The 27,521-nt window shown below is 41.6% G+C and overlaps 1 protein-coding gene across 1 annotated transcript in view; it reads left to right on the top strand.

Annotated features, from left to right (window-relative positions):
- The window catches only part of lrba (LPS responsive beige-like anchor protein), a 177,479-nt gene that overhangs the window by 50,694 nt on the left and 99,264 nt on the right, over window positions 1–27,521 (top strand). The window contains 13 exon segments of the mRNA XM_051070266.1: window positions 273–426; window positions 1,266–1,446; window positions 3,140–3,273; window positions 3,871–3,978; window positions 4,123–4,264; window positions 4,718–5,069; window positions 10,023–10,192; window positions 12,147–12,231; window positions 12,507–12,537; window positions 12,539–12,641; window positions 13,497–13,558; window positions 22,789–22,850; window positions 24,757–24,868. Of these exon segments, the coding sequence (XP_050926223.1) occupies window positions 273–426; window positions 1,266–1,446; window positions 3,140–3,273; window positions 3,871–3,978; window positions 4,123–4,264; window positions 4,718–5,069; window positions 10,023–10,192; window positions 12,147–12,231; window positions 12,507–12,537; window positions 12,539–12,641; window positions 13,497–13,558; window positions 22,789–22,850; window positions 24,757–24,868 (1,696 nt within the window).

Here is a 27,521-nt window from a genome sequence, read left to right as displayed (position 1 = left end):
ACATTTGACATCAGGGTTAATGAGGTTGACCAGCAGACATTAAATCCATTTGTGATTTGAGATGAAGACTGTAGGACATTATTATCCTAATCAAACTATAATCAAACTAACTGAGCACAGTCAGTAAGCCACTGTGTTATTATTCACCATAAACAACTTTTTAAATGTGTCTAAACGTTGCTCTTGTGGATTGGCATTCCTATTTTGAAAAGGTTAGATTCTACTTTGTGTTTCATTAACAAAGACATCTTTTTTCTGCTGCTGTCTCTCAGTCACTCCACGAAGACAGTTCTGGACTTTGTGAACAGCAGTGAGAACGTTGTGTTTGTCCACAACAGCATACACCTCATCTCCCAGGTGGTGGACAACCTCATCATGGCTTGTGGCGGCATTTTACCTCTGCTCTCTGCTGCCACCTCTTCCTCTGTGAGTCTCCAATGAGTGTGTGTGCGTGTGAGTGTGAGAGAGAGAGTCTGCTTTTGTCTGTGGCCATGTATGTAGCTGTTAGCAGGAGGTTATCCATCCACATTGACCTTTCTCAATTGCATTAGACTACAGTTAGTTGCATCCTAACATTGTTATTCTGTTTTTGTGTTTCTGACCTCAGTGACTGTGGCTTTCTTACATGAGTCTTTGTTTCTGCCAATGACCTGACCAGCCTGTCCACCAAATGGGTTGATGTTCAGTTCCATTGTAATTCAATAACATTCAGTTAACCTGGTCTGTAACCAAATTTAGAATTGAATGTGAAAAATTACAACTATATATGCCAGGATCTCTTCTCAGTGTAGCTGTAAATTACGTATGGACATTACGTTCTCAGATATATTTTCAAAACTCTTTTAGATATGTTTCCTATATTGCAAGTAACTGTGAATAATCAATAGTAATTTCACATCAATCTTGAAAAATATGACCAGGCTCAGTACCAGCATAAAATTGACTGTAATGTTATTATTTGATAGAGACAATCTGGAGTGAACCTCGAGTTAAAATTTTTGGTCAAACTACTGTTTTTTTGTTGTTGTTTTTTTTTAAACAACAAACAACAGTTCTTCTTTAAGCCATTTGTAAAAATGAAATGTTACCTCCTATGTTTCCATGACATTTTCAACATTAAAATAAAGTTATATATATATTTTTTTCAATTATAGAAAGGCGATTCTTCTTACATGTACTGCCTACCCACTTACTCCTTAACTTAACTGCTTCTACCATTATTTATCCATTGACCTCTGTGTAATTATTCCTCTCTCTGCTACCAGCATGAACTGGAGAACATTGAGCCATCCCAAGGCCTGGCAGTGGAGGCTTCAGTCACCTTCTTACAGCGACTCATCAACCTTGTGGATGTTCTCATCTTTGCCAGCTCCCTCAACTTCACAGAGATAGAAGCAGAGAAAAACATGTCATCAGGAGGCATCCTCCGACAGTGCCTTCGCCTCGGTAGGACCCCCCCCCCCCCAAAAAAAAAATTATGAAATTGCTAATTATCTTTTTATCGCATGCATTCTTATCCTTGTTTGTCCCATTTTTTAATTTCTTCATCCTTGCAGTTTTCAGTTTTTTGGCTGTGTTTCTACTCTTCTGTGACTACTCACTGATATTTCCGTCTTTTATCTCCTCCTTTTACTAAGCCCCCTGTCCTCCCCTGTTCATCGATCCACCTCATATCAGCCTGCAGTAGCCTCTTGTATTAGCCCCAGTCATGGCTCCCTCTAGCCTTTTTGACCCTCCCTTCTGTATTCTCTCTTTCTTCTCTGACTTCTCCCTCTTCATCTCCCTCTGCTGTTCTCATACCCTTGCCTCTTTCACTCTGCCCATATCAGCACTCTCTTATCTTGTTATTATAACCCCACTGCATGGCAACACTCTAAAATGGCTACTATCATGATGTAGTGAGTTCTCTATAATGGCCTTGGCTGTACTATACTGCAGCGTAGCCCGAGGCCTTTCTCTGCCTTCTGTTCCAGGCTATTAAAGTTTTCTCTGACAGCATCAAAAGCCAAACCTCGCTCGAGCTGAATAAAATATATTGAAATTCTTACATTATTAATTTTCTATGGTGAACCTTTTCAGCAAACACAGATCAACACAGCATACACACATACCCTCACTTGGAAGTGGTGCAGTATTTTCTACACTGATTTAAATAATTTCTTCATGCTTTGTTCCATATATGTAATGGTGCATATGCAGGTATCCGTTTTTGCTTTTACATCTCATTTCATCTTTCATTACAGTCACGGTTGCATACAAAAAGGCTGTCAAAATGCAAACTTGTCATACAAAGAGCACTTCTTCTCGCAGATATTGTCCAACTACCGTTGCTGCTGTTGGGATTGTGCAGGAAAGCGATGCCACTGTACTACAGGTCCAGTTTTAGAAAGCAGCCTTTATGAAATGAATATTTGATGAGGTATGCGCTCCCCATTGCTGGCACCTAATCTGATTTTGGGAGACTGTAACAAGGTTTTAGCGTCTCCACCCCTCCCTCTCCCGTCCTTTTTATAAATGGTCGTATGAAAGAGTAGTCCTAATGGAAAAAGCGAGCCCATTTCCAGACGGAATAATTCCCTCCTTCGTAATCTAAATGGCTCAGAGTTAACATTTGTCAGTTGTCAAACATAGAACAGTGGGGGTTGGGAGGGGCTGTAACAGAGGAGCAGTACATTAGATTACAAATGGTAAGTGTGCCAGTTTTGAACCCACCTAAACTTGTCGGACCACAAAATATTTTTTGTAGTGAAGGACGTGGTCTTGCTGCCTACTCAGCATGTGTACACCCTAGCAGTGTCATTTGTTATGGGAGCGGCACAGTGGATGTGATTCAAGAGCACACCCTTGCACTATGACCTTGAGAGGAGAGGTGGAGCAGGGAAGAGTGAACGATGCTGCCAGAGTTGGCCAGAGCACTGACCTTGTTGTGGCCCCACTTTTTCTCCTTTGTTTTTGTCTCTCTCAGCTGCTCCTCTTGTGGTTTCCTCATTTTATAAGCTGGATTTTCACTTTGCTCATTTTTTTGCATTTTCTTTTGGCGTTTCTTTTTGGGACAATTTCAGCATAATTCTACTACATATTTCTCAGTGACTTTATTTATATGTTGTCACGCAATATCTGTTTCTCTGTCCCTCCCCAGTGTGTGCAATGGCAGTGAGAAACTGTCTGGAGTGTCAGCAAGCCCAATGTAAGCACGGTGCAGAGGGCACACTCCGTAGCTACACAGCCATGCCTAGCACTGTGCTTGGAACAGCCAAGTCTGCATCTGCACAGGCAAGTAATCCAGATCATGTCCACTTCATTATTACTCATGATATTAATTTTTTATACCTCCTCAAAATGTCAAATAACATTGGAAATCTCAGTTATCCTTTCTCACTCTTGCACTGGTCGTCCTTTGAGTTTTTTACACTTGAAAACAGTCACATCCTCCCTTTGCCATTTTCCTGTACTCAGTAGTAAACCAGAAGGAGCTTTGTTCTTTGTCCTGCTCACCAACAGCAACCAAGTGTTATTGCATTAGCTCATATCTTATTATATTACCACACTGGTGCTACTTGTTACACTAGACCAGGTTTTTGTCATTGCCCCTTTGATTTGATACGGTGACTTCCAGTAAAGTCATGTTGTTCTTCCCTGAACTGGGTGTTAAAGCTCATTTATAATGCAGTGGCTCTATAGAAAAGCCATTATGTTAAGGACATGATCCCAGGAGGAATAGCTTCCCTAAGCTGTGAAACCTTAACCTACTCCATGAAGTGCACATGGATTACTGGACAACCTGATTGGTGTAGAAGTGCATGTACTTTTTGGACTTCACTTGTAGACAGTGACATGTGCTAATGGTTTGATTTTTGTGCATGCATGCAGAGTCCTGTTGATGCAGTGACAGGCGGGATGTCTCCAGTCAGAGACCTGGACCGGCTGCTTCAGGACATGGACATTAACCGCCTCAGGGCTGTCGTCTTCAGAGATATTGTGAGATGCCCATCAAGAACATTCACTTGTTGTACACACATAACTCAACATGCATAACACCCATGAAATGTCTCAGCTGTCACTGCATTCTGAAGAAGACAGACACACACTCACAGGTCGTTTAGTGTATGTTGTTTGTTCCAGGAGGACAGTAAGCAGGCCCAGTTTTTGGCTCTCGCTGTGGTGTACTTCATCTCGGTCCTCATGGTGTCCAAGTACCGTGACATACTGGAGCCCCACAATGACAAGAAACACCCTCAACGATCCCAGTCTGCCAGGAGCACAGGTATACAATAGCTTCATCTGAAATATTTATCTAGATTAATATTTCTAGACACATATTTCAATAAATAATACAGTGTGCTGTAATTCAGTGGTTCCTAACATTTTTGACTTGTAACCCCTAAATATTAAGCCTGCGTTAGTAACGTCCTGTCACAGGTTGCACGTCAAGAGATGTCAGCAATTTAATCAGGGAGTGATTTTCCCTCTTTAGGTGTAGATTTTGTGTGATCAATTTTCATAGTATGATAAAATTACATAGCATTAAGCTATGCAAAAATAAGAAAGAAACTGAGTAGAGTCTAAAAAATCACATTGCAGTATTTAGTTCCTTTTCCTTTTTGCTAGCCTGTTCATCATTTTGAAACCCTATGTATCCCAGTTCCACGGCTGGGAACCAATGTTGTAATTACTATTTCTTGCTCTTATTTCTTCATTATGATTTGTGCCTTCTCAGATAGTGGTGGCATTTCTGGTGGACTGGAAGTGGAGAACGGCGTCTCGCTCCGGCGGTATGACTCCGGCATTGGTGAGGACCACACCTCAACTGCTGCGAGCGAGGCAGACCTGTCATCCTCTGGTGTGACACACGGTCCAGACGCCATCTCAGAGGCCTTGTCCACGCTGTCATCTGAGGTCAGACCTGCTCTGCCCGCTGATTCAAAGGGCAAGAATGTGAAGGACATTCTGCGCAGCCTAGTGAGCGCTCCAACTGATGATATCATGGTGGACCCAAGTCTGCTGCCACCAGCGTTTCTTGTGGGTGATGCAGCCAGAGAATCATCGCAACAGTTCCGCTCATTTGATAGGTAGGAGGACTGAGATTTGAGCACAGCTTGACACACACATATACTGCCAAGTTATTTATAGAAAATCCTATACTTCTGCTGTGCATGTTGGTGATTGTGGGAAAAAAATCTAGACGGAAATTCCCCTGTTGTTGACATGGGTGTAGACCTGACAGCTTCATCAGTTTCTCAAGAGCCCATATGGTGAATACTCCAGTGATTCTCAAGCTTCACAGTTGACAGTTTCATGCCATTTATCCCAACAGATCCCAACAGCAGGGTACTTTTGAAAGTCAGACCTTGAAGACATCTCAGCTTGGTATCCTCGGAGGAGGTTTTGTTGGATCTTGAAAAACATTCTGTAACAAAAACCCTTTTGAACCAGGGAATCTTAGTCTCCGACTCTTTTCCCTCTTACTCCCATTGTTCTTACTTTTAGCTGTCGATGCAAGTCCTCATCCCAAGCAAACGGCCTTACAAAGAACCTGTCTTAAAGAAAACAGGAATCACGTCTGGGATTGAGAGACGAAGTAGGCAGGAAGCTGTTTCTTTTCACCGTGTCACTGATATTTAACGACTTTCTTTTTCATCTCTTCTGCTGCTCGTCTCTCCCTGTCTAACATTTCGAAAGGGTATCCCCCTTTTTCTGGCATAAAAGCTGTATAATTTGCATTAGCCCTGGAGGTGCGGGGGTGAACAGTCAGGAGTGAGGCTTCAAAAGCAGAGCGGGGTACTGAAGCCACAGACGGGCCCAGGTGAGAGAGGATGGTCACTGGTCTGGTTTGCATTTGGAGCGTTGATACTGAGGCAGACTTTCACAAATGGCAGACGAGGGGGGAGAGAGGGTGGTAAAGAGTGAGAGAGAGAGAGTAAGATGGGAGAAGGGGGAGAAAGAAGTCTCCATGGGGGTGATGTCAAGTCAAGGTTCTCATGTATTGAAGAAAACATTTCTTCGTTTCTCTCTCTCTTGCTCACTCACAAACACACACACACACACACACACACACACACACACACACACACACACACACACACACACACACAGACGCACACACACACACACACACACACACACACACACACACACACACACACTCACACAAACTCACACAAACTCACACACACCGTCAGTCTGTGTACCCCCAACTGTGGGAATTCCACGGCATCTCTGTGATCGCGTGTCTTTATCTGAGGAATGCTTTGTCAGGTCTCAGGGCGCTCCTCATATCAGGGGGATTAGACTGGCTCCTGTCCGCTGAGCACACTCAGTAGGAAGAGAGGACGTCAGGAGAGCTGGAGAACATAGACTAACAGCTTGCTCACTGCCTATGGGAGCGTTTTCAAGAAAGGTATACAGCCCAGCTGCAGAGAGCAAACTTTACCCCAGCTGCCTTTTTAAAGGAGATGAAAGCTACTCTCAGGGTGTTCACACATGAACACCTTGTAGGGTGGCAGCTCATGATTATTTTCAGTATCAGTTAAGGGATAAGGCTGACAATATTGTATATTTTTGTTATTGTTAGCAAATCAAAACCAACAGGTTTTGGACAACAATTGAAGTCAATGCAAGAAATGAATAAGTTACAGTTTAACAGGCTTTAGCTGCAGAGGCAGTACTTTTGTTTTTTCATGGGATTTGTTAACAGTATGAAAATATAGAATATCACCAGTTCTTATCCTTTAATCTAGCCATTTTTCTTAGTTAATCCTTGAGTCTATAAGATGTCCAAACATAGTGAAAAATCATCATTGCAATGTCCCAGAGCCCATCGTGACATCTTCAGATTCTTTCTTTTAAAACCTCCAAATTATTTTTATGTCTCTTTTTTTTACCCTACTATCCATATCATTCACTGGCTTTAAACCTATATTTATTTTCTTATCTCTTCAGTTTACAACTCTTTATCAGCCTGCTGTCTCTAGTCCTTGCCCTTACCAATTCTCCCCACCATGCATGCAGCTATGGTCTAACAGTGTTTATCATCTTGTTGTAATGACTATCACTGCGCAGCATCTCCCACTAACCAGTAAGTCTCCCAGTGATACCAGTGCAAGCCAGAGCTGACATTCTATGTTGACATCCACTGCCAAAACATGGCAACTTTCCGCCTGCCCAGAGGACTGGATTTACGAGAGCAATGCATGAAAAAAGCAGGGATCTCCCAGATAAAAACTGGGGGTGGGTCACAGGGTGAAGTATCCCTCCTGATTTATTTACTACTGGAGACCTGCTGGATTTCTCCCATCCATTTCTCAGCCATGCCCCTGTTATGACAGCCAGTCTGCAAATATTTGCTGACACTAACCAGAGCTAAACAGTGTCATTGTACAAGTCGGTGATTTAGACTGCATGGTTCAGCAGAATATGTGAGTGTTAGACATTGGGATATACATGGTGTAGTTGTTTGCATTCCTGGCAACAGTTCTCTGCATGCAGAGTTCATGTACAGATGAGTTGTGTTGATGGTGAAGTGTTGTTAATGCGCCGCTTAGGAAGAGGGTAAGCATGTTGGACACAAACACAACTTAAACAGTGAAGATCTCCATTAAATCGTAGTTAAATATTTAAATCTCAAACATTAAATAAAATATTTAAAATCAGACATAAGAAAAAATGTAGTTAAATTACATCAAAAATGTTATGATATGATATGCCAAGCCAATATTAGCAGTGCTGACATGCCAGTTGAGGCCTATTTCACATGTATAGTATTGTTTTTATTTTTTATTTTTTTGGCAGTAGAAATCCAGAATATCCTGTACTGCATTTCCATAGCGCCAAAGCAGAATACGCATCAAATACAAAAGACAAGATAAATCCTTAGGTCACAAGATAAGGGCTGCACTACAGTGAATGTATATGCAAATAAACCGGCAGATTTATAATAATATGCACATACATACATACATATACACATTTCATAACAGTTGTGAACTTTTTATGCACCATATTTTCCGGTCGCCCCTTCCTATCCTAAATAAATAACATGCAGCCAGTTTGTTTCTGATACATATATACATATTACATGTATTTCCACTTAAAGTGCAATATCCTTGTGTATACACACACATGAAACATACTACAATTGTGCTATTCTCATACTTTGTGGGTTCTTAGGTCCCAGTTGCTCCACTCATAAATCACTGATGTCATCCAGGTAATGTCCCTCCCACACCAGCCATCATCATCCAGTCACAGCTCGAAAGAGCGTCAGATGCCTACTTGAATTTTAAAGTAGTGTGTATGTACAGATGTGTCTATGTGTATGGTCAGCGAATAACATTTCAAACACTTACATGCACAGGGTTGCATGAAATGAGGCTGAGAGAGGGGATCAAAGCTCTGCTGCGATGCACACTCCCCTCCCTCACATGAGTTGGCTCTGAGGTTAATACTCTAGAGAATGGTATTTTTACACACAGACAGACCACTGACACTTCCTTACTCATTCTTGCACTTGTTTTACTTGAAATAGCAGAGATTACCGGAATCACAGTGTTTACTGCACTTATCCATTGTAGGTTAAAGCCTTTAAATAATTCAGCCTCAGCCTCAGCCCAGCGAACACGCACACAAACACGTACACTGCCCTGAGCTCCTGTTTGTGGGTTGAGTGGGGCCGCTGACGGCTGATTAATCGACTGGGGCGGCCCACTCATGATAAGTGTGGCTAATGACCTGCTGAATAATTCACTGGGCCTTAGCAGGGGAACAGATGGAAGGCCAAACACATACACGGACATGTTCTCCGGCAGACTCGTACACACTTGTGCACCGCATTTATTTGTACACTCATATGCATATATTCAAATATTTTTGGACACACTCGCATGCATGCACACACACGACCTCCACACACCAGGGGTCCTCTCTGTCTCTCCTGCTGTTGACACCTAGGGTGCTTCACGTCAGCGCCACCCTGGTTCCCTGATACCACCATCCAGCCCTACTCACTATCTAAACAAAAAAAAAAGAAGTTACCAGATACTTTTTATCTCCAACCTTCCTGGCTATCAAAACTGATTTCATTCTGCTCTAACACTGTTTCAGTTTTTATGCCTCACTCTGGAGCTTCTCAGTATGTGTTTGTATTTTAAACACAACTGTCAAGCTACTGGGAGCCGTATGCAGCTCTATTATTCTCAAATCATAGATCACTCGAAGCAAAGGTCAACTGTCAGGGTTTAACATTCACAGTAACTTTTAATAGATCTGATCAGCTGCCTTAAATCAACCCAGAACATCCTTTGATACTGCAGCCAGTTATCTGTCTACACCACAGGGAGCCAGACTCAACTATCCCCTTGTGTGTGCATAAAAGCATGCATACACACTCACTCTGGGAACGTGCAGGTATGTATGCCAGTATGCTAGCCCTTTTGTCTGTCCCCTCCTAGACATTTCTTTCCATATTTAAATTTTGTACATTAAATGCATGCTTGAGTATCTTGGTAAGCCCTGGATTGGTTTGTGTTCCTGAAAGGGAGCAGTAGCCAGTGATTAGACCCTGCTTCCCCTATGTCAGCACTGATAAGCAGGGCCAGACTCTCTTTGATATGGCCAGTGGTCTGTCAGAGCCCTGGTCTAAACTGACAGCTTATCTGCATGCTGCTCTCCTCCCATCTGCTGTTCGCCGGATGGGAATTGAACTCCACTCAGTTGTACCACATCACTACATGAAACTCTTCCTGTTATTTTACAGGAAGGACAACTAAAGAGGCAACATTATCATTACCCAGATAACTCTGTGTAAAAATGTAATGTAGCTGTTTAAGATTTGTAATGATTTTTATTTTGATGTATGTAACAGTTTTAAAATATTTTGTGTCAGGAAGGTGATTCTGTAATAACTCTTCCAGTCCAATGGGTTGATGACAGAACTGGTGTCTTAAGAAAACTGGAACCATCAGTATTTTCATGCATTAATTGTCAGACTTACAATTAATTTGATAATTTGTTTCATCTCTTTACAGAAGTGTTGTCGTTGCACCCAAGAAAGCCGGCATGATGCCGTCTCCAGGCACCTCCACTCCCGTCCCAGCAGCCACTGCTGCCTCTGTGTCTGCTGGGACACCTATCGACAACGTTGCCGTGGTATCTTCTGGCGATGCCTCCCAGAGCACCTCTGCAGATTCTGCAGCTGGTGAGTGCACACACACGCACACACACACACGCGGTCACACACACACTCAGATATTGAAGAGGCAGTGTTACCATGAGGGCAGCTAAGTTGTAGCCTGGATGAGTTTGCTGTGAAAGAGTCAATATTTATTTAGCGATTGTGCTTCTTTGTGTGTCTGGCAGAATAATATCGCTGTGTTTGTACAATGTAATCCAGTTACCAACAGCTAGGGAGGACAGCAGGAGATGTTACTATTACACTAATTCAGCTGTAATTACAAAAACATATATATTTTTGACTTTATAGTTAAGTAAAAATAAAAGTAAAATTTTCAAAATTAAAACATACATATATTTAAAAAAGTCAAAAAAAGTCAAAATAGATGTAAAATAAATATTAGTGGTGGAAATATGAGTGTGGAATTTTTTTTTAATGAATACTTATTTTAGAGCATACTTTGCACATTAGGAATTTATATGACAGCGATCTCTGATACAAGGATGAATTAAGTCGAATGAATAAAATAAACTATATATATATATATATATATATATATATAGTTTATTTTATTCATTCGACTTAATTCATATATATATATATATATATATATATATATATATATATATGATATACTTTATGAGCACACTAACTCTCCTATATTTACTTATACAGCACTGACAATAAATAATGATGGGGAATTTTTTTGTTGCCTTTCTGCATGTGTGACTGTGTATAAACGTGTGATGTTTTTTCAATGAGGAGTCTGTGTGTGTTTAAGAGAGGAGGGAGTGGCATGAGAAAGGGGTCTGTGGGTTTTAGGAGATCTTGTATTTACTGTACAGTCCAGTTGGAGAGAGAGTGTGTGTGTTGTGTGTCGATGTGAATCATGATAAGTGTTAAAGCTGTGGGCATCAGTTGCTTGGTGTCAGTGAGCTGTCTTGGGTAAATATGCTTTGTGAGTGTGTGTGTGTGTTTTAGTGGGGCAGTGGGAGGACTAATGGAGACGTTCATTTACTCCTTTTTGTTTGAAGGAGCTACTTCAGCTGGAGAGGGAGACTCTCACCAGGCCCACATGGTGCTGCTTAACACCTTACGCGCGTGCGCACACACACACACACACACACACACACACACACACACACACACACACACACACACACACACACACACATACACACATACACACATTCCAGCCCACATTACACTGTCTGTCATTCCTTAAGAGTTATCCCTGCTTGGAGACTGTCCTGGCTGGAAAAACAAGCCTGCTGAAACACCAGAGGAATCCCCCTCCTCCATATTCAGCTGGGTATTAGCTTATTTATGAGCCACAGGGAAGTGAATTTACTGCCAGATCAATCAAACATGGACTTTGTACCTTGTGTGCCTCTGTCTCCAGAATGAAGTCGTAAAGCACCTTTTAGTTGTATAATGAAACAGTCACAAAAACAGCCCAGAGGGGTAAATTGGTATGTAATGACTTAATGAGGAAAAACAATTCAAAAAACAGAAGCAGCCATTTTTTAAACATCTCACATTCCAACACAGGTGTAACACTGAAAATATTATGCACACAGTATTTAGAACAAATATTTAATATTGCATGTGTATTAAATAGGTATTTCACACCTTACAGTGAAACCTTACCAGCCTTTCAGTGTGCAGTTTAAATCATGAAAACCTCATGATGGACATATTGTGCTCAGAGTGCATAATCCACTATCTTACCATAAAATTATACTTGTACCCCCACTTACCCTGTTCGACCATAAATCCCCCTATTCTATACATTTGAATGGAGACTATTGTATTATTTCATAAGAGGCATGTTTCCACACAGGTTTATGGTGCTACCCTGGTCGTATAATGAATTGCTGTGTGTGTGTGTGTGTGTATGTGTGTGTGTGTGTGTGCACCGTCCTATTCTTGTCCAACATCCAGACTAATAACAGAGTTCTTTGGTTTCTCCCTGTAGCAGGCGGCCAGGTTCCAGCCAGCACTAGCCTGCCATCTGTCCCCCCTCTCTCCCCTGTGACCCAGAACACAGCCCCCAATATGAGGTGATTCATCTTCTTTTCTCCCTCTCCTTCTCTCTCTCTCTCTCTCACACACACACACATGCATGCATACACTATCAGCTGTTTATGCATATTCACTGATTGTAGCTTTGTGCCAATTCCAATTTTCTCCCCCCTCACATTAAAAACAGACATCTTACTGATGCTGTTTTTTTACATTAGGAATTTATTTGGAGTTGCATGCCAATTTTTGTTTTACTCATCATGTACTGTGTGTGTGTTCACATGCTCTTTGGCTTACATTCCCACATTTATAGCATCTCAGAGCGTCTGGAGCATGCACTGGAGAAAGGCGGCTCCTCTGCTGAGAGACATCTTTGTGGACTTTGCTCCTTTTCTCTCTCGGACCCTGCTGGGCAGCCACGGACAAGAGCTCCTTATTGAGGGCACAAGTGAGTTCAGCATCATTGAGACACAACACAGATACACACAGACTCTTGTCCCCACCGCTTGTTTGTTTGCTGTGTGTTTTTTGAAAATGTCATGACATTGCCAAGACTGTCCTTGCAAACATTCAGGATAGTCCATCTTATAAATGCTGTCCTCATTTAAATGCAATAACATCTCCAAGCTGTTGTTAATCCAATACTGGGATGAGTGTATGTTGAGCCAAGAGCTGGTGGTTTTGCTGAAGGTTTCCAGGGGGCCAGGTCAGAGGCCAGGCCACTAATAGCAGTGTTTGGGATGTCTGCTGCCACCAAACAAAATGGAAAGTTGATTGATAGCTGCAGGGGGGCCTGAAGAGAAGGCAGGGGGAGGTGTGTGTGTGTGTGTGTGTGCGTGCGTGTGTGCGCATGCATGTGTGTTTGCCTGTATGTGTGATGGTGCATGTGTGTCCATGTCATATGAAGAGCAACTGAAAGACCAAAAGGCTACTCTGCCTTCCTACCGTCTGTGCCTCTGCAGCAGACTCTGGACACTCTAGTGGCCCCCTGCCCTCTAAAAGCCTAGGGCTCGCCATTAGGGATCAATGGGACATATGCTGGCCAAGTCAGGCCTGTAATACAAGGCCCAAATATGTATTAGTTTACAGTAACATCATGTCAGCTCATTAGGCGCATCAATACTATCTGCTCCCTTGCAGATGGCACAGTGTTAGGTAATCCCTGTCTGTTTGTGCGTGTCTGTGCATGTATGTGTTTCCACAAGTATCCAGGAAGCTTCATGACATCAAAAAACTCAAAAAATAATTATTTAATGTCAAATGTACTTTACTTTTTGACTCCCTTTGTTTCACATTTCTCCAGGCCTGGTGTGTATGAAGTCCAGCAGCTCAGTAGTGGAGCTCGTCATGCTTCTGTGTTCACAGGCAAGTCTGGCATCTTTATCTTTTCTTATCCTTGTCTTCCACTTCCCCCTCCCCGATCTGATTTATCATGCTCACCTTGAGCGCAGTAAATCCACAGCCTAGAGTGGACAGTGAGCCATCCAGCGTCTTATCTTTCCTCCACACTACCTTGTCTACCTTTCTACATTCACCCCGTCCCTGAGTAAGGGCAGAGAAACTGGAGAGAAGGCATCTTTGGCCGCAAATATCGGTTTGAGGGTCAAGGGTGGACGACCTGTCCACGTCACCTTTGACCCGAGCGCAGGCCCTTGTGGCCTCGACCAAAATGATGAGGAGGGATAATGTAGATTTGATGGTGCTTTGCATTGATTATCCCTCTCTTCTCTGTTGTCTTGTGGGTGTTTTGTTGCCAAATTTATTTAGCTGCTGCCGGATTCATGAATACTAATTCCGGGATCATAAGCAGGTGTGGGCAGATCAATGATTGGGGATGTCAATAGATCACTCAGGATGGCTGATTAGCATTAAGTGACACAAAGCTACTGATAGCTGTTTAGTTACAGCGTGTGAACCTAAATACAGTACTTAACATTTGCTTGAGTATTTATTCAGTGTAAAAACACTTATTTCCAACAGTGCTTTAACCTCATATTCACACAATGACAAGGACAACAGATAATAACCCCCCCTCCTGTCCTGTTTGCTTGTGTCTCTATCATTTAAAGCAACTCATGAAAAAACAAAGATCTCAAATAATACAAAAACACATCTGATTAATGACACACCTCTCACCAATGCGCTCTGCTTTTTTATCAGCTTTATTTTCTAAAGAAATAGTGCCTGTCATCTGGCTTTTTTTTTTTCCTCCACCTTCTTCCCCCTTTAACCCCTACACCCTGTTTGGTTCCCATTATTCACTTCATTTCTTCTCTAAAAAGACAATACAGTCAGATTACACATCTGCTTGGATATCAGTGGCCGTGCATGGATTTGGGCTAGTGGGACACGCGGAGGGAATGCGAGCCCCATAATGTCCAGAGACGAAGGAATAGCACGAGTGAAAGCTAGATAGAGAACCAAAGAGAGAAGAATGACAGGCTCTAATGCACCTATTTGTCATATCTGTCAGGGTGTTGTTTAATGCTAATCTAATCAAAGGCAGAATCTTGGTGATTGCTCCACTGCACAGCTCATGCCTCGCTTCCCCCTTTGGTCCCCAGCCCAAGCTATTTCTTCCTTTCTCTAAGCTCCAAGCCACCCCACCCAATCTCTACAACACACACGCACACACACACTGTCTTTCTCTCTCTCTCAGTGAGAGGACCTGGGATTGGCCAGCGTAGTGTTGATTGCTTCAATAAATCATCCAACCAAATTCTCTCACAGCTAATGCAAATGTAATTTTATTGTTGTGTAAAGGGGGGGAAAGGAGGGGGCAGGAAGGTAGGGGCGATATGCTGCTTCTCACTGGGGAAAAGAGGAAAACAGGGACAGACTTTCCTTTGGGCTAAATTACGATGTATAATTATTTGTGTGTTGGTTCTCCTTGTGAGGCAGTGAGAGTGAGCCAGTGCCATGATTGATGACATTATTTAGTAAAGTTTGTTAGGCCCTCTGGCACAGGAAGCGCTCAGTTCTCTCACAGGAAGTGCCTCTGTGACCATGATGTGACTCCTTCCTGCCTTCAACGGGCAGAGGGATTAGGTGGAGATGATTTTGATTGATTTTTTTTTTCTCACCCCACCACCCCCACTCCTTCATCGGAGATGCGATGCGATACCATCTCTGTGAAATTTTAATTAATTTCCCGAGCTTTGAGATGGAGTGGAGCCAGGGTGAAGGGTCAGGAGGCTAGGGACTGCAGAGCAGTTTTTAATCAGGGATCCTGTGAAAGTTGCATTGGCAGCCACATCAGCTTGGCATTGAGAAGGGGATTGTAAACCGCTGTTTGATAGTGCTCCATTTCTAAACAACTACAACAGTGCTCCCAATTAAAGGGCCATTTTGATCAGACATTAACTGTTGGGGTGGCATGCTGCCTTGTTCTCCGCTATAATATTGATCCTGAATATACAAAGTTAGGATTAATGATCATAAACTGTAGCTGTAATAGAGTACTCCTCAAAAAAAGACAAAACGAGTTGTCTGTATCTGCACTTGGCATTGCGATTTATTCAAAAAGTACCATGTTTTAGGGCTGCAACTAACATTTTACGGTTTACGTTGATTAATCAGATGGTTAGTTACTCGATTAATCATGCGGCCCATAAAATGTCAGAAAGAATGGAAAATTACATGTTGACATATTTTAACCATTCTACAAATCAGAATTACATAATTTTAATGCACACAAGGTATTAAAACAATAATTTGATAGAAAATTACTCAAAATACACACTTAAAGTTATCAGCTATTTCTCCATCCTTTGACCCACTCAAAGGAGTATATAAAGCTTAGATGAATAAATGGTGTAAAGAGATTTTTATAATGTGAGTATCAAGACATCATAATCCTTCTAGGTTATTGAATGTGATGGCTTCCTCAAAGGTCTTGCATATTACATGAATATCATAAGAGTTCTTGAGTGAGCCACATCTACTGAGGGTCTTGGATGTAAAGAGCCACTTTCCCCCTTCCCATGCCCCTGATTCACTTTGACAGTTTCACTCTCCCTCTCACACTTGTTTTCTCCCGTCTTTGTCATATTTACAGCCAGCCTGTTGTTTCCTGGGTGCACTTTTTGAAGTGGCTTCCACACAAAACATCTGATTAATAAATAATGCGCTGGGACAAGAGAAAGAGCTTTCCCTTGCGCTTACTGCCGTCCGTCCAGAGCTTTGAGAAATCATCTCATTGGATACTGGACAGTGTACGATGAGCAGAGGCCCATAAATCTCTTCAGTAGCTGCATTTGTGTCCTGTAGATCAGCCATTATTGTCTGGCCCCACTGTCAGCCCATCCATCCTTTTGCCATTTATCAGAGATGCATTCTGTACATGGAGTGGAGGGAAGGTAGAGAGAGAGAATTGTAGGGTGGAGGGGCGCTAGTTTCATGATGGTCAACACCAGATAGGAAAGACTACTCTACCTAACAAGTCGATAAATGCACAAAACATAATGCTGAGCATATTTTTAAATTCTGTGCAGTGTAGTTACACAAAGTAATGCTCTTTGATATCCATATTTTTGGATAGTCTGTAATCTAAGCAAATTGAATTTTGTTGTGATCTGATGCCGATAATCCTTTAATAGTAATTCAATATAACATCAATGTTAACCTGCTAATCCAATGACCACACATTATCATATGTTCCCAGCCAGTCTCGAACCAAAGTTAACCTGTTTAACAGATGGGCACCTCTCTCTCAGTCAGTGGGGAGAAAGACATTGACTTCCCCAAACACTTGGCCCCTCCTGACCCTTGACCCTCTGACCTCCAGGTTAGAAGTAGAGAGTGGTGGAGGTGTAGAAGTTTAAACCCCTGCAGTCAGGGAACAGAGCAGGAGTGCACGGTCATCATGCTTGACACGATCAGTAGTATAATCTAAGAAACAAGGGAACCAGTTGCTTGCTTAGTAGGCCTGGAAATAAGAAAAAACAACCAGCAAGTTGAATCATAGGTACACTTACATTTGTATGTTTTATGAAGTATTCACAAGTTGCTTTCTTAGTTGCATATTCTGAATGTTATGTTGGTGAAAGTGGGGTCTGATGTTTGAATTGCTAAATAGTCATTTATATCTGTCAGTAGACATATTTCTTCTTCTCTCCAGTAAGTGAGGCTTTGATGGATCAAGAGCAGACCATGTTGTATGAACCACTTGGGGAGTTGGGAGAGGTGAGAGAAGTGGCGAGGAATGTGATGAAACCAAGGGACAAAAATACTTTCCCCATCATTTTCCTCACAGTCAGACCCACACCCCACCGTGCAGTTAAAGAGGCACACAAGGTTCAAGATCAGTGCAAATCAAAGTGTTATTTTTCGATCCCTCCCCGCTCGCCCTCACCCTGTGATCTGCTCCGGTGCCTCTTTATAGCCGTGCCACGCGGCTCTGCGTCCCCGCCATCACTCTCCAGTTCAGAGGATAATATCATGCTGTATATTCTTTGAAAAGGTACTCTCCTGTGAGACGTAGGGAAAACACAGTAACACCAACTGGCACTTAATTCTGCAGGCTCCCTATCGTTGCCAACTATGCAGCCAGAGTGGGGGCGGCGGGGCGTGTTGTGTTGGAGGAGCTGGGGGTCAAGGGGGGCTTCCTGACAGGAAGTGAAGTCTAGCTGAGAGGGGAGAATCAGACGGGAGACTCCTAAAAAATTGAGTGGCTTTTAATTTGGCTCCCAGCCGGTTTTACAGTGAGCTGGCTTCAAGTGGCTCGGGACTGGAGGGCCTCAAGTGGCATGAATGGTTGGTTATTTATACACAACATATAATCGTGTTTCAAATAAATGAATTTCCCTGACAGAGCCCTCTCCTCCTGACAGGCACTGTTAATGTAATGTTTTCTTACCTGACAGGTCCCACGTTATAAGACCTTGGAATATATTCTTATGTTTCTCCCCCTGCTGTCCTCTCTCAGCCATCCTGCTGATAAAATCATGTCCTGGCTTTGTAGCTCAGATCTGCATTTTGGATCCAGTATTTCCAACATTCAAATCTTGGTCATGATTTACTTTTAAAACAGGAAATTTCAGTCAGACCTTTTGTTATGGCTGATGCATTGTTCTTGTAAATATGATAACTTTGGGGAGGTTATGCTGATGTTCATGGCAGTGAGATGAGTCCTGGATTCCAGCTGTATCTATGTCTTGTCTAATGTGGGTTTTTTTTTTTTTTTTTAATTAGTCAGACGTGGGAAAAGTTGTATGCTTTAGGAACATCAGCACTGTTAGGAACAAGCGTGTACTGCTGCTTAAACTTGTACACATGTTTTGTGATGGTGCAAAGTTATGCAAAATGCTACCGAAACATCTAGACCTACAGTTCTAGTCAAAATAAATAAATGTGAATAATCAAACTATATGTTGGTGGATGAGGTGATGGCTTCATTGCTTGTTTAGATCTGAACAGCTGGTCCACTTAGAAATAAAACAGCTGCACAGTGTTTAAGTATTTTTCTTTCTATATCATTAAAATCTACTGACATTAAACCAAATCAACCAAATACCAGATTGTAAAATAAGTTTTTAAAAAATCTTTAAAAGGAGTCCTTTTTTATTATACAGTGCTGGCTCATGAAATTTTCTGTATATATTTATGTATTACACTTAAACATACTTTTCAGGCGCAGCTCAAATTCTTTAACATGTTTTTGGTTTGTCTGTTTGAAATATGGGGAGGTTCACTTCCTGTTTTTTCACTCTTTGTGTTAGTGTAGCCATGAAAGTGTGAGTCCATGAAGTTCTTGGAGACCGTGCAGCATAAATATTTGGACATCAGTAAATATTCTCTCAGTTGTGAATCCGATCCCACAAACACCAATATCTGTTTTTCTTTAAGCAGAGACCATATGAACACGCACATGTGGACTGTTGAGCGCTGGAGTAGACACACTGGTGTTGAGTTATTCATACACACGCACAAGTGTTTCAGATACAGCAGCATGAATAAGCAACAAACTACTCAACTTCTGCATTAATCAGTCAGAAGGGTGATGATGAATAACATATTTGATAGTTAACGCTAACAGTAATTTTATGTTTTGTCTCTGTCTTACTCATCTGCACACAGGGGTGCTTTTTTGGTCATTGTTGATATCAGATCACTGTTCATAAACATTTTGGTCCCACAGCTACAATAAACTGTTTCCTTGTCTGTTCTTTTTTGTGGTCATCAGGACACAAAGGTTTAATTCAAAATGTCAAGATCTGCCACCAACTGTATGTTACTGATTTATTCAGATTAATGGAACATGTAGAGGACTTGCATTTTGTATCTATTTGCTTTACTTTACTTTAGTCTTTTTGTAGTCTTATCCTAACATGCAACTCTTTTACATTTTCTGGATTTGAAAAAGAAGAAAGAAAAAAAATCAGTAGCTCTCAGCCTCTTTCATTTTGCTTCTGCTGCACTGCCACATTTGACATGAGGATTTATGCTTTTGTCGTCTCATCTAAAGTTCTATTCCCTTGGCCTTTCAAATCAACAAATACTTGTGATTATGAGTGATGCCACTGAAAAGCACAACTGACTTATTTATTATTTCGGGAGAGCTGAGACGTTTCTTTCTTCAGTGTTGGAAAATGTTTTCCTTGTGTTGTGGCAAGCCTGATGTTTGAAAGGCGATTTTGCTGAGGAGGTCTGTGTTTTCTCACTAGTGGTAGTGGTATATTTAGATGTTGATTATGGATAATCAGCTGTAATGACGGAAGTGCATGGCATGTGTGTTTAGACTCAATGCCATCATCGTGGAACACAGACCAAACAGAGCTGTCTTATTGACTTCAGATTGAGACAGCCATTTCCATGAGTAGATTAAAACTTTCATTCCTGCACAGCCTCGCACGCAAAAAAGAAGAAAGAAAAAAGCAACAAAACGTAAACTCTACTAGTTGTATTTAATATTTCTGTCTGTTGACTAGTTTCTGATCGGGATCAAGGGACAGCCTTCTCATCCTATCATCTGTTTGGAGGTCAGGTTAAAGGTGAGAGGTCACAAATGGCTGCTTGTATCCTCTCATCAGGAGCGCTGTGGTCATGGCCCCTATCGCGGCCATAAAAGCTGTGACACCACTGACCAGGGCAGCCAAAATCCAATATTCTATCACTGACCTGTCCCTGTTTCCTTTTTGTCACCGTGAGATGTCCCTCAGATCAGGGTCAGTGCTTTTTTAATTCAACTAGAAGAGCCATTTCTTAGCCCATAATGACACCATTAGTCTTGCTATCGCCTTTGTCTGTGTCCACGAAATGCCAATGGCCTCCATGCCGTTCATCAAACCTAATTTAGAACCGAAGCCTTTCAGAGATGGAGTATGGCGATAATCTTTTTATTTCTGCTGAAGAAGCATTTAGTTTTATATTTTAAGACTCCTGCAATCAAAGTCCCAAGGATTTTAAAGGAAATTGACTTTTACTGTTTTTCTGTTTCTCCGCAGAGCACGACTCTATTTACAGCCTCACTTCCTGTGGTGTTTATTTGAAATCCGGCTAGCACAGTCTGTCCCGGTCTGGACTATCCCCACAGCCACAGGCTAACACTCATGGTTAATGTCCTTCAACTGCAGTCTATACTTCAACTAGAAGGCCCCAAGGCTACTCTCACACACTTCCTCCAAAGCGAGCCTCAGCCGCAAAATCCTTTGCCAGTACTCAACTCCAGAAACACTGTTTCCACTCCTAAGCCCAGACTTTAATTCCCTCTGTGCCCTCTTTATTTGGAGTATATTGTAAACACGGTCAATGCCAATATGCTCCTTGAGGACAAAAAGCAGTTATGAATTGAGGTTAGGTGTAAGGTTGTTGTCTATATGATGTGCAGTTGGTCACAGGGTGACGGTCTGCAGGCATTTCAGAAGAATGGTTTCTCTTGGCTTGGTGCGTGATTGGTTTTGATGGTTTTACATTTGTTGTGTTGAAAGGGGGAAAACTGTATGGTTTTAAAATCATCACATATGTACAAATGTGGTTGGATGTGTATTAGAAATTCTTGTAAATCGATCTTTCCTTCCTCCTTGTAGCGCTGATATCCTCTTCCCTGCGGGCCCTCTAGGTTTACTGAAAGGCCGGTCTCTACATAAACACACTGTTTCCTCTATCAGCTCAAGAGATGATGACAGCAGAGTTTAAAGAAGTTTATGCTTGGATACACATATACATTTTGTATCTGTCATTTCATAGTCGTTTCACAACTCATTTAAATTGTCAACTCAGTTAAAATTAGCTGTTTTGGGCATTTTGTTGTAAGAATTTCTGGAAGCTTGAGTAGAACGTGTGTCCTCATTATTTCTATCTCTGCTGAAATTACTGTTACATATATTTCAACAAATGGCACATTTTAATAAAAGCTGTATAATGTGGACTGTGCAGTGAACTCAAGCTGTGATTAATGATTTTTTAAAAGAGTAGTATGGTAGTTTAGGTCTCAAACCTGAGGTTTTTTTGTGCATATTTCTTCGTCCTCCCCAGAGAGGAAGAAGGGGAAAAAGCGCGGTGAGGTTCAGACAGGCCCCATGACCTTGTTGCTTTATTATTCTTTTGACGGTTGTGTTGAAGGTGTTGAAATATTGAACAGAACATGAGAGACGATGACCGCTGAGTTTCCTTTCTCTCGTTGTCCCTTCCAAGTGGAGGATTTAAAGTCACACGCGGCTGCGGTTGGATTGTTTAGACTGACACCTTGAACCATAACGTTCAGTCAAAGAGAGGAGGAAAGTTGTGTATTTACTTGTGATAAATGCTCTCTCAACACAGCTCTTTCACTCCTTTCTCATAGTTTGCCAGCTGACTATGTTTTCTGTGCTGACCAAAGCAGTCAGTATACCTTTTAAGGTGATGGTTTATTTGATACTAGTAGCCTGTAGTGACAGGAAAGTGTATAGAGAGAGCATAAACCACTGAGGATGTAGAATAGAATAGAACAACTTTATCGTCTGCCACAAAGAAGCAGGGTCTTTTTATAAACAGTTAAGAATTCAAAGGGTTTTAGCAGAGAAATTTAAAAGAATGTTGATCAATCGAATTAATTGAAGATTGATGAGTCATGAAAGTAATTATTCAAGAGAAAAAACATTCCCAAGTTACAGTTCTTAAATGAAAATATCCTCCTTTTCTCTGATTTAATTCATTGTAAACAGAAAATCTTTGGGGTTTGGACTTTTGTTTGTGCAAACACAAGCAATTTAGAAAATGCTACCTTGGGGTTTAGGACATTGTGATGGAAGGTTTTTTTTTTTGACCAAATGATTAATCGATCATTTGAAAACAAAAGGACAATTATTGGATTTGTACACCATTAAACCTGGGTTATCTCTAAGTAGCTTTTATAACAGATTCCCAACCAGCTCAACCAGCAAGTGCCATCACATTTGCTCCAGTTGTTTTCTTAGCGATATTTATGTACTTTTACATGATGAGGTGGTGAGGAATATATGCACAAATAAGGTTATTATTATTATTGTCTGCATCCAAATGCAGCAGATTTATTTACCAACTTACAATTCCATTTGGACCACGTCTAAGATTTATTTTCTTTAACTTGGTAAAGTTCTTTTAGTACTGTCATTGATATTGTGTATGTTTTCTTGCAGGAATGGCAGAACTCCATCCAGAAGAATGCAGGTCTTGCCTTCATCGAGTTGGTCAATGAAGGGCAGGTAGGCATCTCCGACCTGCCAAGTGCTTTCCTCTCCCCTTGCAGAAAGCACTTCTTCATTGTCTTTCTAACCTCAAGGCATCAGCCACTTTCCAATTTTCCCATCCCTGGATCACATCACAGCCCCTCTGGCCCCCAAGGTCCCTGAGGCCCTTGTGATGGGGTGGCTATTCAAGATTCTGGACAACAATCAATGACCGGCGGAGCAGAGGGGCTTGGGAGTGTGAGGATTGAGGACCCTTGAGTTCAAGGCTCCATACAATACCTTCTCATCCCAGAGGGATTTGGGAAAAGAAGAGGGGCTAGGTAGAAGGTGACAGGGGCTCTGATCACTGGGTTCTCTGTGACACTTGGGAAATCGTTCTTGATTTCCCACTGATCCTCTGTCAGTTAAGGCCATTCTGGCTGAGCCTTTATCTGCCTGTAATCATACCCTCTGACTACTATTTGTCTTTTTTTTTTAAAGTTGTTTTTCAGTTATGCCAACATATAAGCCTTCACATCATTTCCTAAGAAGACTCTCTCATCACATCAGCTCCTCATCATCTTAGATCTCTCATCAATTTCAGATTTAGAGAGCCACCTTTTTTCTATTATCGATCCTTGGCTTTTAGAGTTGGCAGAGGCTAATCCACAGTAATACTAATGGGACTAGCAATGTAGTCCCATTACTTTTTTGGTAGTGGATAGGATTTGTAGTTCTTTTTGATGAGGTGGTGATATTTAGTGCACACCTTGTGAAACAACTTTCATGATTGTCAAATTTTCTACTGTACTGACTAGCTGTCATTCTTATTCATTTATTATTAAGATATTAAAGTTGAAATGATTAGTTAAGTGGCAGAAAATTCATTAATTTATATTCCATATATTCTCTCATTCCAGATTATTTTCTCATTCCAGATTATTTTTTTGTCTGTTTGTTGGACAAAAAACAAAAAAAAAACTTAATGAAATTGTGATGAATTCCAGTGTTTTATAGTCCAAGCAATTGATCAATATTGAAAATTTGTAGAGAGTGAAAGTGACACCAGACTCATAGAATAGCATTTTACAGCCCTTTATTTTACAGTCTGGTTGAGTCCATGCGCAAAAAAAGCACTATAAATGCTTTAAGTCTGTTTTCTCCATATGTACAGTTTGAGCGCAGAGCACCATAAAGAAGGGCAATGGCTGGGTTATTGATAGCCCAACCTGGACAGGGCCATAGAGGCTGCAGAGGCCCCAGCACCTCCGCTCCCCTGCTGCCCTGTGCTGAAACAGCAGGGTTAGGTTACAGTCATCCCCTGACCCCTAAACCCCCACCCCTCAATCAGTCCCAGCCTGGGCACCCCCCATCCCTCCTCTCTGGCCCCTGTTCTGTTATTGTTCCACTTTGCACAGTTCTGACCTTTAGGGCTGTAGAGAGGTTTCTTCGACCTGTACTCACACACACACACACACACACACACACACACACACAAACATAGCATGCATGTTTCATCAGCGCTGATAAGAAGAGGGAGAGAGGTAGACTACACATGTAGCAACATGAGCACAGATCCTCCCTCCTGTCAGATGCATATCATTAACAAATCAATTAGCACCTGCACCCCTGTTAAAGGATAGATCTGGTTTGGTTTTATTTCTGAATTAGATTTTCTGCTCATTTTACATGGTTCTTTTTCAGCATTTTATGGATATTACATGGCTGTTCTTTCTCCTGGTCATCACACTGTTTAACAGATGTTTTAAATACTCTGAAACTCAAGATTTTATGATATTAGCAAGCGTCTATCTCATAGCGTTTTTCCTTTACTGAATGAAGTACTTAGCCATCCAAGTGCTGTGCTAAAAATGTAAACAATTCATGCAAACAAATGCACGCAGTACTCCAGTGGTTGATGTCTGTCTCCCTTCTCTCCAGACTGCTGAGTCACACCATGAAGGACCACCTGGTTCGCGTGGCTAATGAAGCTGAATTTATTCTCAGCCGACAGAGGGCTGAAGACATCCATAAACATGCAGAGTTCGAGGTAAGGCATGCACAGTCGTGAGAACAAAATGACCACTGATATAATTTCTTATTATGTAATCAAACTAAATCGCATCTAGATGTAGGAAAATATTTAAATCAACCCAGAATGTATTGATTTTACAGGTGTGAGATTGCAGATTGAATGACACAAATAGAAGCAATATTCTGAAACTTAAAGCTGAAATCTGTAACATCCCATATTACTGATCTGCTCCTCAGTAGAAACCCTCTATCTCACAGATGGACTTAAAGATATATTGACATATTTCATCTTTCATTATAGCCTCAGAAGAATAGGGGAAGTTTATAAGATCAAGCAAGTGAAGGATACTACAGAATTTTTTTTCTGTGCTAAGAAAAAAGAAGAAACCGAGCATAATCAATCTGTCATATATCGTTCTGTGAAATCCACAGGAACTTTAGGCTTGCTCTCTTCCCACAATAAAGTCCATTTGTAGCTTTAGGCCCATCGCACTAGGACTCCTTTGATAGAAATGTTTAATAGTTTGATACTCCTATCCTCTGTCATTGAATATATTGAATGAAAACAAGGAAGGAGTAACAGTCAGTGAAAGCACAGAGGACCTGATCCCATGACTACTTCAAACTTGTCCGTCAAGTTTCAGGACCTGTCACAGCAAAGCTACAGGATAAATGTTTACTTTTCAAACATAACCCTGTGCTAATCATGAACATGCACACAAAAACACACAGACTCTCACGCACACACTCAAGTAGTCTGAGGCTGGAGATCATGCTTGGCACATATCACTAACCAAACATTGTGTAGTGTTAATTTATCCCTGTGCCTCTCTGTCTAACTGCAGGCTAGCCCCTGAAACATAACTTCTCCCCCTCCTCTTCCTACCAGTTCTCAGCACAAACGTTACCATTCACGTGTAGCTGCTGGGCCAACTCTATCCTGACCCATGGGCACCCTTTCCCAGTCCAACTCTGCTACACCCCTCTCCTCTGCTTTCTAGATCTCACCAAAATCATTTCCTGTCCTGCTGAGATCCTGTCCATTATACTCCCGCTGGGGGTGTATTTTGCCAGTGACAGGAATATGGCATCCTCCCCTCTCTTCCATCCCTCCCTCCCTCATTTCTCAAGAACCTGCCAGCACTAAAAGCTGCAGACAGACCTGAGAGGTGCTGGCCTGAAGGGCTGACTGTATGTAAACCAACCAACTCCACCTCCACCCCCAACCCTCAGCCCTCGGCCCCCACTTTGCAGTAAAATGTGATGCTTTTTTAAAGGTTCAAGGAGGGGTCTCTATTACATTCACCTAAAGTAAAATCCCTCAAGAGTGTTGAAAGTCAATCGGAGGGGTGGGGGCGCAACTCCTGCACATCAAAATTTTGTCTGTGATTGCTATGTTTTGCTCTCTTTCCAGTATAGGCTGCTTCTCTGTGTGACTGGCATCCTGCTCTCCTGAACCCTTAGTGCTCACTCTGCTCCAAATGTCAGTCATTTGCACAGTATTATCTGACATGAGCTGACCTTATCATTATCAACACAGAGCTGCAGTATTATTCAGTTCTATTAGGTTGATGTAGTAGATTTTTCACTCTACTGCAAGCCTACTTTATGAAAAAGTGTACAATATTAATGCTCTTCCAAAGGCTAATGTATGTGTAACAGGTTAGGCAGCTGTCTTCATCTGACACAAGAGCAGCACAAGTAAAAATGGCTTGTTGTATGTTGCTTGATTGGCAGGCAGACAGTCTTGGCAGCCAGCCTGCGCACAACAGCCTCAAATGATCCTGCTCTGCCTCGGCCTCTTGCTTAGGCCGCAGGCCACATGCTCTCTGTGTAACCTTGTCCCTATCCCTTCTCCATTTCTCAACTCCCTGGCATCCGTCTGCGTTTCCTAACCTTGCGTACAGTAGTCTGGTTCAGCTTTACACTTAACAGACTGACTGTCCAGAGCTCTCCAAATCTAGCTGATTGTTTTTTGTTGTATCTTTGGGTATTCTCTTTATGTTTCCTGTTACTTCTCCTAGTTGATACTTCTGTGCAAATGTTACTAGCAACAAAACGTTTATGCCCTTAATATGAATACTTTATGTCTAATAAAATATTTAACTGGCAGAATTCAGGTCCTAATCTCATGTAAACCTTTAGTAAGTGTATAGTTATTGTCTGAATACTAGCATGCATGTAAACATGACATAAATAGTCTTTGATAAATGTTGGGTAAGAGTTCAAATGACAGCCAACCAGGGACAAGACATCTGCTGTTCTGTTATTTGGTAGTTCATGTTTCAACTCATGACTTATCCACTGTGCTTTCTATACTCACGTATATGTATATATAAATATTTATATAAAATACTCCCTTATTTTCATAACATTGTGGGTCTACATTAGTACAGTACAGTGTGTAGTCTAATAGGGTTGCGGTTTGCTATGTTTCCAAATGAAGCAGCACTATCAGATACACAAACTATTACTCAGTTGACAGCAAAAATACAACTAATGGAAAGCTATAATTTTCAATTATTTTTGTATTTTCGTGTTGTCATTTGAAACTTACTCTTTGTTTGCAACCTTCCAGCCATCCTTAATCAGATACTGACCATAGCGCGTCCCAAACTATATTTCACAATTGAATTCCCCACTTAAATGCAGTTGTTCCTCTGTGACCT

The sequence above is a fragment of the Lates calcarifer genome, linkage group LG5, assembly GCF_001640805.2.
Source record: "Lates calcarifer isolate ASB-BC8 linkage group LG5, TLL_Latcal_v3, whole genome shotgun sequence".
NCBI lineage: Eukaryota > Metazoa > Chordata > Actinopteri > Centropomidae > Lates > Lates calcarifer.
This window is presented reverse-complemented; position numbering and strand designations above follow the sequence as displayed.